The 20,347-nt window shown below is 43.5% G+C and overlaps 1 protein-coding gene across 3 annotated transcripts in view; it reads right to left on the bottom strand.

The window, feature by feature from the left end:
• Positions 1 to 20,347, bottom strand: part of ZRANB3 (zinc finger RANBP2-type containing 3) — a 929,924-nt gene that overhangs the window by 228,889 nt on the left and 680,688 nt on the right. For all 3 annotated transcript variants that reach the window (XM_078681806.1, XM_078681805.1, XM_078681807.1), the window contains 2 exons: positions 8,809 to 8,961; positions 6,558 to 7,065 (listed from right to left, as the gene is read on the bottom strand). In XM_078681806.1, the coding sequence (XP_078537932.1) occupies positions 6,558 to 7,065; positions 8,809 to 8,961 (661 nt within the window). The remainder of the gene's footprint in view (positions 1 to 6,557; positions 7,066 to 8,808; positions 8,962 to 20,347) is intronic.

Raw genomic sequence — 20,347 nt, 5'->3', positions numbered from 1 at the left:
GGTCCTTCATGAATTGAGGCAGTGAGGGCAATTGCCTGAGATGTAGAGGACGAGAGTTCCAGTTATTTGGCCACGGTAGGAGAAGGATCTTTCTCCGACTGTGATCTTGCGGATCTGTGGGATAGTGGCCAGCGCAAGGTTGGCAGAACGGAGGTATCTGGTGGTAGTGTCAAAGGAGAGGTTGTGGTTGAGATATGCAGGTCCATTGTCCTGGAGGGTCTTTTAGGCATCCGTGAAGTGCTTGAAGGGGATTCTTTTGTTGATCGGAAGTCAGTGGAGGTTTTTCAGGTGTTTGGCGATGTGGCAGCGACGGGGGATGTCCAGGATAAGTCTTGTCGCAGCATTCTGGATTATTTGCAATTTCTTTTGGAGCTACTAGGCAATGCCAGCGTAAAGTGCATTACCGTAGTCGAGTTTGCTGCTGACAAGCACCTGGGTGACTGTTCTTATGGACTTTGTGGGGATCCACTTAAAAAAAATTTGGAGCAGGTGGCGTGTGTGGAAGCAGGAGCATGAGACGGCGTTGATTTGATGGTTCATTGAGCGAGGAGTCAAGGATGATGCTGAGTTTACGTGCGTGATCGGTTCGTGTGGGAGTGGCTCTGAGCGCTGCGGGCCACCAGTTGTCCCAGGCAGAGGTGTTGGTTCCAAGGATAAGGACTTCAGTTTTGTTGGAGTTGAGTTTCAAGTAGCTATCCTTCCTCCAGGTGGTGACTACCTTCATAAAGTTGTGGAAGTTGTTCTTTGCAGCAGTAGTTTTGTTGGTGAGGGAGAGAATCCGCTGGGTGTTGTCGATGTAGGAGACAATGTTTAGTCTGTGGTCTCTGACGATGGCTGTCAGCAGGGCCACACAGGGGAGATGTAGATGTTAAAGAGGGTGAGGCTCAGGGAGGAGCCCTGATGAATTCTGCAGCTGATCTCTTAGGTTCTGAGGAGAACGGTGGGAGCCTGATTCTCTGAGTTCGGCTGGTGAGGATCCACTCTAAGGCTTTGCCACGGATGCCAGCGTCGTGGAGTCTTGTGTATAGGGTGTGGTGGGAAACTGTGCCGAACGTGGCAGAGAGGTCAAGGATGATGAAGGCTGCGGTTTCACCTCGGTCAGGGAGATTGCGGATGTCGTCTGTTGCGGTCAGGAGAGCAGTCTCGTGCTGTGGTTGCTTCTGAAACTTAACTGGGAGGTGTCCAAGATGTGGTTTGTTTTGGTGAATTTAGTGAGTTGGGCATTGATGACCTTGTCACTGACTTTGGCTGGGAAGGGGAGCAGAGAGATTATTCGGCAATTCTTGAGGTACTTTGGGTCGGCAGAGGTTTTTTTTCCATCAGGGGGTTGATCTCTGCATGTTTTCAGTCTTCAGGTAAGGTAGTGGATTAGATGGAGCAACAGATGGTGCGGCAGAGTTCGGGGGGCAATGGTGGCACTGGCTCAGTTGAAAATGTGGTGGGTACAGGTGTCCGAGGGCGCTACAGAGTGAATGGTCTTCATGATCCGTAAGGCACTGTCAGTGGCGAGGGTCATCCAGTTGAGCAGGGTCATCTGGGATCTGGAGCATTTGGGTGCGGTGGTTGCGGGTGCAGTGGGTGGGTCCTGTGTTGCAAAGCTGTTGTAGATGTCTATGATCTAGCGGTAGGGGAAGGTGACAAGGTTTTTGCCGAGGGCTTTGGAGGGGGGATGTCAGTGGAATCCGTGCTGGGTTTGGCAAATTATTTGATTGCGGTGAAGAGTTCTTTTCGGTTGTGAGCATTGGTGTTGATGCGTTCCTGAATGACAGATTTCTTTGTGGCTCTGATGAGGTGGTGGTGGATAGTGATGGTGGTTTTGAAGGCTGTGTAGTCTGCTGGGGTCTTGCTGCTCCTCCGTCTTCTCTTGAGTCGTCTGCAGGTGCACCAGGACTCTTGGAGGGCGGGGAGAACCAGCTGTTTTTTTCCGTGGGCTGTTTGCCAGAGGGTTTCCTGAGGGGGGCCAGTGTGTTGGCACTGTCAGAGATCCATAAGTGGAGGTTGTGTGCTGATGTGTTGTTGTCTACTGAGGTCGGCGGTGGTGTCTTGTAGAGGCGAGCTGGTCTTCGGAGACCTTGTTCCAGCTTCTGCGCGGATAGTGGTGGGCACGGTGGTGTTGGGTGGGTTTGGTAGAGGAGAACTGGACGCAGAGGTGGTCAGTCCATTGGAGTTCGGAGGTGTAGCAGACGTAGATTTTGTGGCTTGCAGAGAAGATAGGGTTGATTGTGTGTCCACCTGAGTATGTTGGGGAGGTGACCAGTTATTTGAGTCTGATGGTGGCGAAGTTCTCCAGTAGGGCTGAGGTGCTGGGGGTTGCAGAGTTTGTCCAGGTGGAAATTGAGGTCGCCGTGGAGGATGTAGTCTGTTGAGGCGAAGGCGTGGTTTGCGATGAAGTCAGCTATGGATTCGCTGAATGGGTGGCCTGGGTCCAGGGGATCTGTAGATGAGGGTGCGGAGGGTGGAGTTCGGGTTCGAATGGATCTGGAAGGAGAGGTGCTCCATGTTGAATGAGTGGCCGTCAGAGCTAGTTGTGAGGCACAGCTTTGTATGTGCATTTCCCTTTTTATCCCAACTAGATGAATCTTGTAAGCTGACTCACAAAATTAACTAGCAGACATATATAAAACTGTAAACATTTAAATCGATTCCAGCTCCTTCTTTAAACATGAATATCTCAAAAACTACTAAACAGATTTGCATTAAAAAAAAATACAGTTTTTGGGGAGTAAAGCTCTACTTCATGCCACGTTTGGTGTAATGCCCTTCAGAGGTTATTGCTCTATCTTTTGGCAAAATGTCCCATGTGAGGTCAAATTTGAAATAATACACTTTTTCACCCTTGTCTTAACCTTTTCCCATAAACAAATCTTCACATAAAATGGCGTGCTGAAATTTAGCTGACTGAGTTAGAAGACTGCCAGGTTTCGTGCAAATCCAACCTCAAGGTCGAAAGTTATAAGCAAATAGAAAACATATTTTCCATGGCAAGTGCTGCTGACCCGTATCACAATGTGGGGACAGACAGATTTGAAACTCATTTTTAGGTTGTTGTTTGTGAATATGTTTTAAAATGTATTCATTTCACTGACCACTACGGCTTAAGTAATTTTCCAAGACAAAGATATTTAAATAACTTCTATCAAAGAAAACAAAATAGAAATTTTCAAGTAATGCATTTAACAGGTTTGATAAATTTCCAATGACCTCTTAAACAGTGCCAGTCTTTAGTGTAGAAGTCAAAGTGTTAAAACGTGTATGGGCATTGTACATTATTTTACAATTAAATCACACACGAAGAGGCAAGATAGCTTTAACGGCCCCATTATAACAATATCATGTGCATTACAAATATCACCTAGTAGTACTATCATTTGCCTATATCCGAGAAGCAGGCAGCATGATGGTTTGTTGCAACAGCCACCAAACCTTAGTTTTACCTGTTGTCAGTGGGTACAGGGGCAGCCTTAGGCATGTGCAAGCTGTGCACCTGCACAGGGCCGCCAAACCCCAGGGGCCACCACACCAATATATATCCTTAATGTAATAATCCTTTGAGGATGGATACATATTTGCGTGGTGGCCCCTGACAGGGATTTGGCGGCCTCCGGCTCTGTAACACCTTCCTGAGCTCCAGGAGGCTCCGCCACGACCGGACCCCCTCTTCCGGGTCCCTTACCTACGTTCTCTGCCCAGGGCCGCCATGAGCCTCGAGCCGCCCCTGGTGGGTAGTACACCCCGTGCGTCACTATGCTTAGAAATCGAGGCGCTGTTGTTTCTATGGCTCAGGCTTTTGATAATGTCAAGTGGTCTGATGAGAAAGCAAGCAGCCAGGTTATGAACGTAAGACATTGTATTGTATTGTATTGTAATTGCATTTATATAGCGCTTACTACCCCTGACGAGGCGTCGAAGCGCTTTTTCGGCGGGTAGCACGCTACTCCGGGACCCACAGAGGATTAGTGTTGAATTAGTATAGTGAAACATGCAAGTACATTTTAAGTGGTGGATAGGTTAGTCAGTTATTTCGATTTGGAATTATAGCAGAAGGATAGATGAAATATGAGGTAGTTTCAGTGGTGTATATTAGTCTGTTACTTGGAGTGAGAAGGATAGCGGATGGATAAAAGGAGAAGAAAGATTAGCATTCATATAGCACTTGTTACCCCTGATGGGTGTTGAAGCGCTTTTTGGCGAGTAGCACGCCACTCCGGAACCCATAAAGGATTAGTGTTGAAAATTAGTATAGTATAAATATGAAGTAATTTGAGTAGTAGATATGTTATTCAGTTATTTGGGCAGTATATTAGTATAGTTGAATATGGAACATGGAATTTGAGAAGTGAACATGTTAGTCTGTTAATTTTTATAGAAAAAAAGGATAGTGGAGGGATAAAAGAGTGAAGCGTTTTTTTTTTAATGAGAAAAAGGGCAGCATTTCTGTCCCTAGTCCCGATCAGTCTCGAACAGGCCCAAACAGGCAACTACCCTTGTCCTCTCCACCCTTAGCCTCGACGCCCGGGCTGAGACGCCCTAAGCCTGGCCTTTTTTGTAGCCCTAGTAATCAGGTGACCCCTTCAGCCAATGGGAACCCTAGCCCTAACATTATCCAATCACAACATTAGCCCTAACTTCTAGAACCAATAGCAGACCAGGACCTTGCAGCCAATCTTAACCCTAGTCCAAGCACCCAATCAGTTCAAAAACCCTGATCTCTACGTCCAGTAAAGGCCCTAGCCCTACCACTAGTCCCAATCCAAGTCCAAGCAGCCAATGGTACAGGTAGCCCTAGTCCCTACTTCCAATAGCAAGCCTAACCCTACTCTTAGTCCCACACCTGGTCCAACAACCAATCACACCAGAAGCACTAAATAGCTACTTCCAATTGAAGGTCTAACCCTAGCCCTAGTCCCACCCTACTCCCAACAATCAATAACATCAGAAGCTTTAGTCCCTACTTCCTATAGAAATCCGAACCCTAGCCCTAGTCCCAACCCTGCAATGATTGAATCACAGACCGAAAAACCAGTCAGAACCCTCAAATACCCAACCAATGAGGACATTAACCCTAACCCAATAGAAACACCAGATACAACCACCAATCAGTGTACACATGTGCCAACCACCAGCACACCATATAAGGTCCCAGCAACCTCAGGCAAGGTCTGCTGGCCTGGGGGTGGGGTTTGGGCAGCTGCTTGCTCCTGTTCAGAATCTCCTAGGAGACAGACAGGCTCAATCCACAACTTTGGACTTCAGCAGGTAAAGGCTTCACTAACTCGAAATATAACAATACTGTTTGAATAAAGCTTTACTCCCCCTGCTGGCCAAAAAACGAAGTGCACAGGCCCCAGTAAATACAGCTCACAGAAGCACCCTCTGATGTAGAAAATCCCTGTAGCTAGGGGGGGGGGGGACAGGGGGGCTGGCCTCACTGGCTTGTGAACACAAAATGGTGGCGGGGGGTGCACTGTTTGAGCACACAGGCCTAAGCACAGAGCAAAGGAGAAATTTGGAGGGAAAACAGATTTGTCACCAAGGAATAAGAGGGACAAACTACAGAGGTAGGACTGCAAATCCCACAATTCAACACACTAAATGAAGGCAATCATGGGCAGGGAAAACCACACATTTAAAACACAACACAGGTGATAAAATATGCAATTACAGGCAGGATAAAACTACAATTTTTAACTGTAACAACCACAGGCATAGACAGTAAACACAGAAAGTGAAAATCGTTTTTTAAACAACTTTTTGTCTTGGGAAGAGACAGCACTAGTCTGTCTCCTTACCACTTCCTGGACTCTGCTCAAAGCAATCTGGGGCACATGTGGGCTGCAACTCACAATATGGAGGAGAATGATTTGGGGTGCACCCAGCAAGGCCTTCAGGGGCCTGGGCAGGTGTGAGAGGAGGGCTCAGACTTGCCTGGTAGCTGAATAGCCAATGGTCTGCTGGCCTGGGGGTGGGGTTTGGGCAGCTGCTTGCTCCTGTTCAGAATCTCCTAGGAGACAGACAGGCTCAATCCACAACTTTGGATTTCAGCAGGTAAAGGCTTCACTAACTCGAAATCTAACAATACTGTTTGAATAAAGCTTTACTCCCCCTGCTGGCCAAAAAACGAAGTGCACAGGCCCCAGTAAATACAGCTCACAGAAGCACCCTCTGATGTAGAAAATCCCTGTAGCTAGGGGAGGGGGGGACAGGGGGGCTGGCCTCACTGGCTTGTGAACACAAAATGGTGGCGGGGGTGCACATATTTGCCGCCATGGCAACTTAACTTTCAATTCTGTCCATTTCAATTTACATCTTGCTGACATTAATCAATCATGCCTATTAGTGCCAAATTAATGTCAAGCCACGTGAACTTTAAACGATACATTTTTGACACAAAATTTGAACTGGCCACATTTTAAAATGGAGTCACACTGACTAATATTTGCATAACATGCGTATGTATAACCTTTTACGCATAGTCTTTGCTTAAATGCACTTGTGATATCACTTGCGGCCAAAAATTAAGGATGGAGACGTTACCTGGTCATGTGACTTATACTCACCACTGTCTCTTTGAGGAGTTTCACAGATTTCACAATAAGGTAACAGTGAACTATTCGTATACGTGCACGCGGTACAGTTCCAGTTCGTTACCGAAAGGGGCTTCTGGCCTTGGGTGAAAGTTGGGAGTACGTCCGAAACCCCGCGAGCTCTCTTTTCTGTGAGAGTCGGGCTGTCTTTTCCGCCCCAGGACTTTCTCTTAAGCTTGTTCTCAGATTTTGGTGTGTGCAGTCCCACAAATCGAAATCGTTTAGGCTGAGCTTCGAAAGTTTCGTCATCGTCACCGAAAGCCGCATCAACATCAATGATTTCATTTTCATTCATAGACCCCTTTTCATTTCCACACCCGCCTCGTTGTGCAATTTCTGAAGATGTTAAATGCACATTTTTTTGAGTTGATTCAGGAGACCTGTCTGATGACTCATCGCAAGAAACCATTTTGCGCTTTTTTTCAGCCTCACGCTTTGGTGTAAAGAAGGAACGGATATCGTGTTGTTTCTCCTTCTCAAACTAAAGGATAAACAAACAGAAAATTACGATGAGAACAAAACTAAGATGGCTACAGTAAGTATCTCCAGTAGCTAATCGTACTTCGAGCCCAAGGTCTCCACTCTGTCACCAACTACTGAGGCTTATGCTTTTGTTGTTTCTAGGGCAGTACATTTTTCTCTGTATATTTCTAAACAGACTCTCGAGTCACAGTCATTTGCCCACAGGTTCCACTAAAGTTCACAAATGCCTTGCTTTATGGGTGTACGTTCGTTTTTGCTACCAACAACAGCTAACTTTGCAATCTTACATCAATTCCTTTACTCACATAAAATAATACACCAAATTGGAAGAACATTAGTAAACCTACTACCAGAAGTGGAGAGGAGCCCTTCCAGGACAGGAATGAAATTCGATATGTTGAACACCCGCACCACAAACTTATGAGCGTGTGCGTAATCACAAACCTTTCCAAGGTGCTCTCCAACCCTGGACAGAAGTAGAGCTTCATTACAGTCAAAGGTGAAAGGTACTGGCTGATGTTTGAAACTCTTATCAAAACTATAATTGAACCACCTTATAAGCTCTCCAGGCAAGACATACATTTATATCAGAGGATCTTTTAACTACCACAGTCACCATCCTTTCTCCCAGCTACCAAGCAAAGAGAACTCACACAAACAACGGGTTCTTGTCTAGACAAGCTTTGAGAAGTATGAATTCACCTTACCAGAGATGGAAACTGTGCTAAAACGCTTAATTGGAATCACCTAGTAAGGTAATGAAAAAATGTATTCTTTTTTCCATTCCCAGAGATAGCCCTTAAAGGTCCAGTGCAATGACAAGGCTCCATACCCAGGTGCTGGCTTACCACCCCATTTGCTTCAGATTAGGACTCGCAAATAATAAAGTCACAGTTCTGTCAATATGCACTAATATTAATTCAGCTAGGTGCCTTGCACACATTACCCCTGCAGTATCTGCTGCATAGAATGGATCATCATCATATGTGGTCCACTCTCAAGAGGGAACAGCTGGAAGCCTGTATTTCAACGGGAGAAGCTACAGCCTTGTAAATCTTGCCAAAAAGGTCTTGTTGCAAAACACATTTCCAAAAGCCCTATGGATAAAATTATTTGCCACTAAAATATTTTTAAAACCAGTATATTTGCCTCACTCCTGGCTTGCAAATGCAATTGCCATAAGTTTCCATTTTAGTACTGCTAGATTACAGTGGTTTGGGCCTGTAACTCAAGGAACCAGCCTCAATGATGTTCCAGGCTGAAGAATCCTTTTAAGTGCACTTTTTGGCTGATTGCCTAAACTATCGCTGTTCCCTGGGACCAGGAACACTAGGATAGGTGAGGCAATCCCAAACGTGACCCACTAACCACTATCCTACCAGAAGCAAATCTGGAACAATTTTGTAATCAATTGGAACCCATGGCCAAAAAATGCAGGCCAAAAGGGTCTTTATGTAATAACAATGTTGCCTTGAAGCTCCAACCGGGCTACAACCCCCTGTTTCTTGGCCTCCTGGGACCACCTGCACCTCTTCACCACACAACAATATTAACAGTGTGTCTCGAATGGTTACAAATATTGAGAATACATTTGGGTTCTATTTGTAGAATTCCTTCATTGCCCAGCACAATGAAAGACGTTACTTTTCTGTACCAATAGGGTAGACCGTGTACATACATATTTATATTTCCTTTACTGTCAAACAATCACAAACAGCAGGAGATGACTGTAGAAACTTACATGGGAAAATAAAATGTCTTCTTTATTAGTTTCAAAGTTGTCGTTTGGAATCCACGATTTAGAAAGGCTCAGGAAATCCCACTTTTCTTTATCATCTTCTTCAGCCTGTATTTTCTCCTTCATTCCATTTAGTGCATTACTTGTAACATTTGCCTGAAGGTTAATGAATTCATATTGAAGGCACAGTCATCAAAGTTAATATATATATTTTTATTATACTGTTATACATTTTCCGAATAAACCAATAACCTCGGACATCACAGTCGTACAAGAAATCCTAATAAACTAGTAAAACTCATAGTATGAATGACATAACAAACCCAACTGGAAAGATGATCTGGAGCCTCAGTCACCAGTTACAGCACATGGCACAACAGTAAAAACATATGTTTTAGCGGTGAGGCAATCTCATGTTGCTGAAAACCATAATGTTTCTCCCATGCGCCCCCTCCCCTCTGCCATTAATTTTAATAAAATTTCTAGGAGTCAGCCAGAACTAATGTATGCAACTCTCTCTGCTGGTACACACCAGTCCACTTCTTTGATCAATACCAATTCTTATCTTTAGTTCCCCAACAGAAATGACAAATATGTTTAACTTGAAAATATAAATGGTATAAATGAAACAATTCTTGTGAAATGCTCACGGACATTCAAATTTGTTTAAGATGTGCTTACTCCTCGTCATAGATGGCATTGATTTTCAAGCTGTTTTACAGAAACTGGAAAATCAAAGACCACTCAAATGTAATATTTATAAAAATATGAACATATAAATAAAATCAGTATGCAGAGCTACCACTTTTACTCGAATACAGCATAAGCAGCCCTATTTAAAACAAATTGTTAGACAATTATTTAATCTGAAGGAGTGCAATGGTGGAAATGCACGTAAACATAAAATGCTAATTTTCAATCTAAATGATGACCAAAACAGCAGAGTTTTTGGGTAGGCCTCTCTTCAGATTTTAACAAAGTCTTATTGCAGTGGACAGTTATGAAAGATTAAATAGGCATCTAGCTAGTGCTGGTCATGAAAGATGCTAAGAACAAAGCCGGTGCAAGGAAAGGTATTGGTTATCTATACACAACAGTACAAGATTGTAGTATTCTCCTGTTACTATCTACCTCTTATGTTAACTTGCTCCTAGCTGCTCAGCCTGTGTGAATGTTCTGAATGGAATGTTGGTGTGTGGAATGCTTGGGTGACTGGAGCAGAGTGACAGTTGGATTGATGGGGCTGAGCAGCTAGCAGGCTGCTCCCGGTGGGACTGTGGAGAGACCTTATTACCTGCTTTATCTACTCTTCAATAAAGCTATGATGACTTCATCATACCTGTGTTGTCCTGATTACTACACTTATTTTTGGCGACGAGGTAAAGACTTTCCTACGCTCAACTGTGAGTACAAGTGGCCTGAGAAACCTCACCATGCCTTCTAAAATTTGCTGGAGCCTAGATACCAAAAATACTGACTGGTCAAAGCAGAAGGAACAAGATGTTACAGAAATGAGGTTCAAGAGGCCTCACAGGTACCTTACTCTAAAGACATTAAGCTTCAAAAGAAACGAAGAAAACAACCACAAAGACAGCGCGCTGTGCAGTCCCACCGGTGTCCATCACACTGGACAGCCCTCAAAGAAGCGTGCTTTAAACCAACTCAAGAGGTTACTTCTACAACCTACTTCAAGGATTCTGCGCAAAATCAACCTTCCAGTACAGTAATCCTTTTCTTGTACTTAATTAACGCTCCACAGAGTGTGTGCCAATGTACTGCCTACATTGGAACTGTCCATCACCACGATGTTGCTGTCCAGAGGGCTTCCCTGATTACTACAGCCTTGGAACAAAAGAGATTGTGCACATTGAAAGTTACATGTGCGAAGTGTTTTTTTATTCTTGGATGTCCATTAGACTGGTTTGTCAGATGTGGCCAGCCTGAACGTTTTTACTTCAAATAAGAAGTTTGCTGTGTGTGGGGACCTTTATTTAAAGCAGAGTGTGTTACTTACTGTACACTCTTTGGGTCCTCTGTAACATGAACTGTGTTTTGAACTTTGCCTGCACTGGAAGAAAGCCAGACTTTTAAATCGCATGCTAAGGATTTCTATGTCCAACTTTATGGGTGCAGTGTAACATGAACTGTGTTTGAACTTTTAGGCAAAAATGGTCAAGAGAGCACAATCCTACAATGAAAGTATATACAAGACTAGTGCAGTATAAACTTTGAGCAACAATGAATCCAAGCAAAGTCAACAAAATCTCATGGTGTGCAGGACAAATAGATGGATAGAGTTCATATTTTGTATCATATTTTCCTTTTATTGATTCTTAAGGGTGCTTTTCCAAATGATAAAACGACAGCCGACACGTGTTTCGTCCGTACTATGAATAAGTACACGGACTTTTTCAAGGCCAATGAGGTAAACAATAACAGCATATATATCGCCCGGTCACATGGACGATGCTGAAGGATTGAAGTTCCGGACAGAAAGCCACGTCCAAAACGCCCGAAAAGTGCATCGAAAATGCACAACTGGTGGAAAATCACGGGGGGTTCCTCACCCTTAATTCTATAATATGGAAATAGTGGATTTATCCTGATGAAACCCACATAAATGTCACCACACAAAATAATTGGGGGTTCATGTATAAAAGAAATCAATAATTGAACAAGTTGTTTCCAAAAACGGGCAAGAGAAGTAAAGTGGAACAGGGTAAACTGCCGAAAACGTTCTGCTCAGATAATTGCAGCGCGTGAAGTTAATAACAATCGTGAATTACACTATTGTCTGACGGGTGTGTCGTAACGCTGATATGCTATAATAGTACCTCAGAAATGCATAAGGCTACAAGGACGCCTCGGAAATACGTGAGGCGTGTGAACTTTGCCTGCACTGGAGGAAAGCCAGAGTTTTATCGCATACTAAGTGTGTTTGCACTGCCAACAATCTGTAAGGATATGGCAAGCCTTAGCTGTGAAGACATGTGGGGAATCAAAGTTAATTCAATTTGCCATTTTCACATGAGAGATATGTTTTTACTTTATTGCTTCTGGCCCAGCGCAGTTGTTTTGCCGTTTTCGCCACAGTCTGTTTTGAGTGGCACACAAATCGACAGATGCCATTAGAGTGAACATTTCATATTTCTTGGACCTGTCATTTTTATTACTTTTGCGGCCGCTATTAACAACTGTTGTTCTTAGATTCAAATTTCAAACTTAGCTCGCGCACCTTACCTTTCTTGTGCTGTGGTGAGGAGAGGCTGTGGAACTCTTCATGACATTCCTTTGAAGATCTATTCCTTGGCGCTGCTGATGGACGTTTTGCTGCACAGGTGTGCAGGGAGCCATCCTATGCGGCGTAAAAATACGTGCTGCCATTTTGCTGTATCTGCAATATTGTTATAGCTTTTCCTGGCTTCACATAGCCATTTGCCAATTGGGAGCATCATGACTCATGAAGATGTCTATTCAAGGTGAATGAATATAAAGTTATTTTTTTCTTCAACTGCGGTGTTTCTCAAAGTGACTGTCATCCAGTTTCAGGATTTATTTTCTTCTTCAGGTTCCACACCAGGATTTCAAGTAACAGTAACATTAAGATTTGTCCTTATCGTAATGGACAAGAGATTTATCGGAGCACTACTCACGAGTGTGAAATCTTATTTTCACTGTGCTGTGCAATGCTGCCATCTAGTGGCACGTATCAGTTTACAGTGTTTCAGTCGAAATTTTCACTGTTCAGTATTTATGTAGCAATATTGAATATTTTATTTCAATTATAGCTTTACAATATAACAGTTTTGTCTCATTTCAAGTACAGTTTACAGTATTAGAGTTATACATATTAAGTTTTTCCTTACATGAGGGAAATTAAGTTTTCGTTGCAGCATTTAGCTGCAATTTACATGGCCCCTACACAGGGGTGAACCCTTACACAGGGTGAGTGTTCCCTTACAAGAGAGTTGGCCCTACGTCAGGGTAAGTTTTTGGATTTTTATGTCCAATTTTACGCTCTATTACATTGTACCTTTACGTGAGGGTGTTTTTTGGTTTTTTTAGTAGTTGCAGGGGTGAGGCCCTGCGTGCCTAAGACGACTTGCGCCGCACAATTTTTCTTGTTGAGTCTACACATTGCTGGCCTCCTCTCATTGGAGAGCTCTCACATTTCATTTTACAGGTTGTCCCTTAGTTACTACTGGGTCTGAACATTGGGTGCCAGTCCCTATGTTCTCATGACATTTTTGATTCTTTACCTAGTGTGATTTTGTTTTAATCACAGGTTGTCCCTTTTGGTTTACGGGGGCAGGACATTGGGTACAAGTCCATCTGGTCCACATCCACATATTTGTCGTCCCCTGTTTAGGGTGGGGGCAGGACATTGGGTATGAGTCCCTCTCGTCCACATTTTACATACACGTTCTCCCCTGTTTACAGTGGGGGCAGGAATTTGGGTTGACAGTCCCTCTTTCATTACATGGAGCCTTCCCTACATGGGATTATATACATTTTTGTCATCTATTTATTACCTTTATTAAGAGGGGGAGATGGGTATTTCGTATTTTATATATTTACCTTTTTCCCTTCTCTTTTTATATTGCGTAGTCGCTATCCCTCTCGTGATGTTATTTATATCATCCCTGGGTTACTGAATATGTTACTTATCTTTTGCTGTCGCGTTTACAGTGTTAAGATGTTAGTTTATACATTTATGCTTGTAGTTTTAAGATGTTTTTATTTATCGTATCTTATACTTTTAGGTTTATAGTTTCAAGATGTTTAGTTTTGTCTTTTGCTTATAAGGAAAGAGATATGTAGTATTCGCCTATTACTATCTACCTCTTATGTTCACTTGCTCCTAGCTGCTCAGCCTGTATGAATGTTTTGAGTGGAATGTTGGTGTGTGGGCTGTGTGTGGAGACCTTTATTTAAAGCAGAGTGTGTTACTTGGTTTCTCAGGCCTCTTGTACTCACAGTTGAGCGTAGGAACGTCTTTACCTCGTCGCCAAAAATAAGTGTAGTAATCAGGACAACACAGGTATGATGAAGTCAACGTAGCTTTATTGAAGAGTAGATAAAGCGGGTAATAAGGTCTCTCCACAGTCCCACCGGGAGCAGCCTGCTAGCTGCTCAGCCCCATCCATCCAACTGTCAATCTGCTCCAGTCACCCAAGCATTCCACACACAGCCCACACATCAACATCCCACTCAGAACATTCACACAGGCTGAGCAGCTAGGAGCAAGTTAACATAAGAGGTAGATAGTAATAGGAGAATACTACATAAAGGAAAGTGACCTGACCAAAGGAGAAATTAATGCACGAGAGAAACATAAGGAAGAGTCGATAAGGTGCATGGTAACCTTTTTCACACAGGAGAAATTATACTATCCAAGCACTAGCAAATTCGAAGGATTTATAAAACAATCAAAAATAGCATTGCATCCGTCGATTACATTCAGCAAGCCACCATCAATAAGGATTATGTATTATGTAGTCATTTTGAGAGCAAAACACGTGACTTTGGACTGGCTTGAACAAATGAAATTACATTGCCATGAATGCTACAAATGCAAAACGATGCCAATGTGCAATGTCATAAAAGGTTTTTTGGTCTATTTTCCCTTAAAGAAGTCTTATTCTGCAGGGCAGGATGGCGGCCGGTCACTCGGCTGTGTGAGCTGGTCCAAACATTCTCTCCCCTGGTTGACTTGCTGACTCTGGCGTTTTAATGGATTTTTCTAAAAAATAGATGGGGCTTTCTTTTGGATGTGAACTGGCATTATCCTCGCGGCGATAAAAAATTATTTTCCCTACACTGACCTGAAAGGAAATGCTCCGGTGGCCTCTGGTGCATAGAGGCTGTCTCACCCGCTGGATCTTCTCCTTGTGGAGCTCGGCTGCCGGCGGCTTCTGGTGTGATTCGAGGTATTCCCTTTGCGCTGACATGCCTCCGAAGGGTCAGGTGAAGAATCCACCCCGGAGCTCCGTGAAGACCAGAGCTGTAATGGCACAATCTCTCAGGCGGGCGCTGTAGCCAGCAAAAATACAAAGAGAGGCCAGCCAGTCATCGCGGCACCAAAAGTGGCAAAGAACATTAAAACTCTGCCGGTGATGTTCAAACCTTTGGCCGTTGGGAATAAAACACCACAGAATCGGGTTAATACAAAATGCCGTCACTCGCCTGCTGTGTCTCCTAAAGCCTCTGTAATGTCTCCCACCGGTAATGCAGTTAGTGTCCACTCTTGACCTTCTTTGGGGGTGATGGCTCATGCTACGGCTGGGGGCTCTTTGCAAAGGGTAGACGACCTGAAAGCAGCGGGGGCAATTGGCAATAATATTCCAGGGAATTTTTCTAACACTGAAGCTTCGGTGGATTTGGAGGCACAGCCCAGTGGGCTGCTGGGAGTTGTAGTTCTCCCAGATTCAGCATCGAATACAGAATTGGTAGTTGCTTATCCCCCTCAACAGTCTACAGTGTTCCCACAACAGCAAAATAAGCCTATTCATGGAGAAACGCCTCAAGTCCTCTCACAGAATGCCTCAGTAAACCCCGATGGCGATACAAAAGGCGATAATTTGTATTCTCGAGGGGCCTACTGCGATTGCCTTTTGAGTGGAGAGGGGCTTCTAGCCTGTGTTTGCATATTCTGGCCCCCAGTGGCGCTGTCGTCTTCCTGGGCCGCATCAGGCTTGTGTAGGGCCTTCCAAAGATGGGGAGGACTGATAAATCTCAGCCGCGCCTGAACTTTGAACAGCGCAAAACCCCTAAGAATGCACAAAGCGAGGTCACCGAAGCTGAAGCAGATCGGCAGGTGGATACCCCCCCACGTTGGAGACCACACTAAAGGCCATGCAATGCACGTTGCAATCTATCGAGGTCACAATGGCGGCAGTGAATCATAGACTTGATCATATGTCGTCGTAGCTCGAGAAGCAGACGGCGCGCGTGGGGGAAGTGGAGCAGAGAGTGTTGGCGGCTGAGAATGGCTCGAGTACGGTGGCGGACAAAACCCTCAATATGGAAAAGGTTCTGGCCCTAATTCAAGCGAAAAATGAGGATTTGGAGGCGCGCTCTCGGGGCAATAACCTCAGAATTACGGGTTTGCCGGAGTCCACCAACGTTGGCAAAATGGAGACTTTTGTAGAGCGCTTGATCTCGGACATTTTTGGTACGGAACAGCTATGCAAAATGTTTATTGTGGAGCGTGCTCACCGTTTCTTAGCGGCTAGGCCGGTTCCGGGGGCTACCCCTCGCCCTATAATTGCCTGTGTATTGAATTACAGGGAGAGAGATACTATCCTACGCCTGGCTATGGAGAGGGGCACCATTGAACATCAGGGTAACACGCTGGCCTTTTTCCCGGATTTTACGGCGGCAGTCCAGGCAGCCCGGAGGGAGTCCGGAGCGGTGAAGCAATTTTTAAGAAAGGATGGTGTTCAGTATGCCATGATGTATCCAGCCCGATTGCGGGTTGGGTTTGTCGAGGATAATAACATTTTCTCCTTTCCAAAAGCAGCCATGGAACATGCTAAGCAGTTGAAACGGCGGAGACGAGACTCTGAGGCAGTGCTGGAGGAGGTGGAGTAACGTGGAACTCGGCCGGCTGGTGACTCAGTCGACGTCCTGGACTCTGGCAAGTGTTTAGATGTTGTCCTTTTCTTCTTTGACTGCCACAATGTGCACTGTTCATTCTATGCCTGCTCATGATGTGCAGGTACGGTTTATGGCTGTGGTTTTTGGTGCTCACTGTCCTCCTGATGCCTATAGGTCATTTTTGGCCCATGATGAACTGTGGTGACACGAGCGATATGACGTACAACTGGAGGAGGTGGTAGTTACAAGGCTGGACTCTGGGGTTGATATATCATCTTTGTTATGTTTGTTTTCTCACTTATATTTCCGGACTACGATGAGACATTTGTTGGATGGTTTGCCTACATTGCTCTGTGATTAGATTTGGCATCGAGTAGCCAGTACATGACACTTGTTATTTGGGGCATGTAGACATCCGCAAGTACATGGGACCTCAGTGGGAGTTCGACACCTTGGTAGTATATCTGCTACGACTGGATTGGAGTCCAAGACCGGAGGTCCTTCATTAATTTTTTATGGAATAATAAACATCCCTGTATTGCCCTTGTTAAGCTCAAATGGCACAAAACAGAAGGTGGAGTGTGTTTTCCTGATTTTAAATTATATCACTTTGCATTTTTAATTCGTCAGATTTTTGCTTTAAATTATGACTTTGCTGATAGCTCTATCCCTCATTGGATTGTTTTTGAACGTTCCCTATTGAAAGGTTTTTCTTTTAAAAACATTATATATATATGTCTAGTTGTACTTTCATGTCAGATAATCCTATTCTAAAATATTCCCAACAGTTATTATATAATATTTTGTCAGATGGTCTTGATCCATATCAATGTTTTCTGTCCTCTATTGTCTGGTATAATAAATTTATTAAATTTAGACGTAAATCGTTTGATTACAAACATTGGAAGCAGAAGGGAATTATATTTATTCATCAGTTAATCCTTCATAATTCTGTTATTCCCTTCTCCCAATTGCAGTTGCAGTGTATATTGCCCAATTCCCTTCTTCATGAATATCTCTTAATATCAACTGCTTTGCGGGCCTATTTAACAGCTAATGATTTTCCATTAGCTTCCCCCTCACTTATTCCTCTCACTTCGATATATGGTGTCTTTCATGACCATAGGCCTAAGGCTGCTTCTATTTATAAGATGTTGTTATTACCTGTTACTGAACGTTCTAAATCTCATACCGAATTATTCTGGGAAGCTGACTTATCTTTAGCGCTTTCTATTCCTTCATGGGATAAATTCTGGATCAAGTTGTTCAAAACTTCTATTTCCGCCTGCATCACTCAAACTTGATTTATAGTAGAGCTGTTATTACTCCTGCATGTATATCCAAGTTTTTCCCTACCTACTGTTCCCTTTATTGGTCCTGTTCTACTTCCACTAGGACTTTAATTCATCAATTATATGAATGTTCTAATGTTTTGAAGTTTTGGCAATCTATTTGGTCTAAATGTATGAAAATATTTCAATGTAATGTTCCATTATCTATGCAAAATGTTTTTCTAGGTTCCGCCTCACCTATTTTTGACGTTTCTTCTCCTATTTCTTTGTTGTTTGATCTATTTATTGCTCTTGCATTCAAAGTGATTATGTCCTGCTGGAAAGGTAACTCTAAATTATCATTGTTAACTTGGTGGAACTATATTTGTGATGAACACAGAATTGCTAATGTCTCTTCTCTTTCCTTCCTTATCTCAGAAAATTAAATCTGACCTACTGTGGTTACCCTTTACTTCTTATCTTTCTACATATGCGCCTGCATCTTAGTTTTTTATCTTATTTTTATTCTTTCCCTTTTTATATATTCATTTTATATTTCTCCCTTTTCTTTCTTTCCATTTCTTTCTTCTCATTTTCTCTTTTTTCTTAAATTATTTGCCCATGTTTTCTTCTTATACATTAATTGTTGTATTTTATTTGCAATGTATTAATTTGCTTCATAATGTTTTTCTTTTCTCTTTATCTGAAAACTCAGGAAAATTATAAAACAAAAAAAAAAGAATACGAGAAGTGGAAGCGAGGAAGTGAGGCTAATGAATGAAGCTCAAGATGAGCTACAAAATAGTAGACACTGAAGATATATGTTGTGTGCGAGGATGGGGAAGAAAACACAACCAAGTAGCTCAAGCTACTGGCGCAGCAGTATTTGTGGAAAGCCATTAATGTACTTTACAGAAATTAACTGAAGTGCGCAATCTTCAGGAACACCACCCCTCTTTTCTTGAACAAAGGTAGATGCTTAAGTGTTCCCAAACTCAAAATGCCTTGAGAGACACCCAGAACTTGCTGAAACAGGATTTAACAGATGAGATAAAGCATCGATGGCTAGTGTCCCACAATTTTCAATACGACTGCCTGGACAGAGCTGGCAAACTTCTTTTCTGGTTATGTTGCCGAGATGATCCATCCAACCAGGTTTGTGAGATACTCTCTGAAGAAAGACTTCTTCTCCCTAACCGTCATGCAGTGGCTAATACTTTGCCTTCTTCCACACCTGTCTCTATTGCCCGCAGACTGTTCTAACTCAGTCTGACTCATTGCTTGTTAGGTAAATCTAATTTTCAAATTGCAGAAGTGCTTGCTCATTCGTTTAAGAAAGAATTTGGCATGGTCATCTCCGAGCTTACCTCTGGCAAAACCCTTGGCCCCACGGACTGCCCATAGAACTATTCAAGCGTCTCTACTCCAAGGAAGCTTCATTTAGTGTGGTTTGTTCACCATGGTGGTTGAGGACGACCAGGTCCTGTCTCCAGACCCGAGAGGCAAACATTACTGTTCTTCACGGAGAAGCTGGAATCAAAGACAAGAGTTTCATTATGCGGATGACTTCGTCTGATAAGAAAGCCAACCCAGTTAACTTGTCCCATCCAATGTAACTCTTAACCATTTTACTGCAATATCTGCTTTGCTCGTCTTCTGGAGTTTCTGGTCTGCAGCGCAGTGGATGAAGGGCTCCGAGACTCAAAATTTAAGCAGTAACATACTTGGGCACCCACAATGTTAGCTCATTCTCCCAATGCTGGGCTGGGCACATCAATCTCCTCATCGACTCACTCAGTAAGGATTAAGATCACTAGTCCTCAACTTTCGTTATTCTTAATGGGACATGTTGCCATCCTAAAAAAGGGTTTCCCAGCCAAAATTGCTTTATGCTCTTTAGTGCCATCCGTTTTGAATCCACATCTCCTTCCATGCTCTTAACACCCTGTTTAGAAGCTTCTGATGGAGGTGGGGCAGGAACCTAAAGGGTGTCATGGCGAAATGCTATATGATGGTTGTCATGGCATGTTGGACACAGTCTCCTGTTGTCGCTCTTCACACCTCCAGGTGCTTAATAACTGGCTAATAACTGGTTCTCTAATAGATCTAGCTTACCGGACTGAAATGGGGGCCATATGAGATTTTTTCTCTGCATTAACTTTTGGTCTTCCTTTTCCACCAGACTAATTTATGACCTGTGGAAAGTCATGCTCCATTCAAACTAGTTGCATGTCAAGTTGATCGGTGAGACGCAATTGTGGAGGGGTAGGTGGCTGGTCAAGGCGGTCTCCCTACTAGGTGGAACCTTACGGATATCTCTCTTCTGAAAGATGGTTGCTCCCAAGCATGCCTCTGCTCAAGTTCTAACCTACTAAAGGATTTTGCTCTACCTTTTTTATGTTGTGGCATGCTATCACATTCATCATAAAAGATGCCAGGGTAATTGTAGACTTTAACTGTAAGAGGCCAAACTCACGAAGGAAGTACTGGACGACATGTATAACTCTTGCATTTATAAATCACTGCTTATTCATTACCCTGACTCTTTTATAGCACTAAAGGGCCTTGGATGACGTGGGTGAGCTATCTGAGGAAAACTGGTATGAGGCCCCCTAAGTCCCAGGAGGAAGTGGCCTTGTTTGCCCACTAGTACTTAACATAATTCAAAAACA

The sequence above is a fragment of the Lissotriton helveticus genome, chromosome 3_1 (genome assembly GCF_964261635.1).
Source record: "Lissotriton helveticus chromosome 3_1, aLisHel1.1, whole genome shotgun sequence".
In the NCBI taxonomy this organism is placed as follows: domain Eukaryota; kingdom Metazoa; phylum Chordata; class Amphibia; order Caudata; family Salamandridae; genus Lissotriton; species Lissotriton helveticus.
The sequence above is the reverse complement of the archived record's forward strand: the minus strand, read 5'-3'. Positions and strand labels throughout refer to the sequence as shown.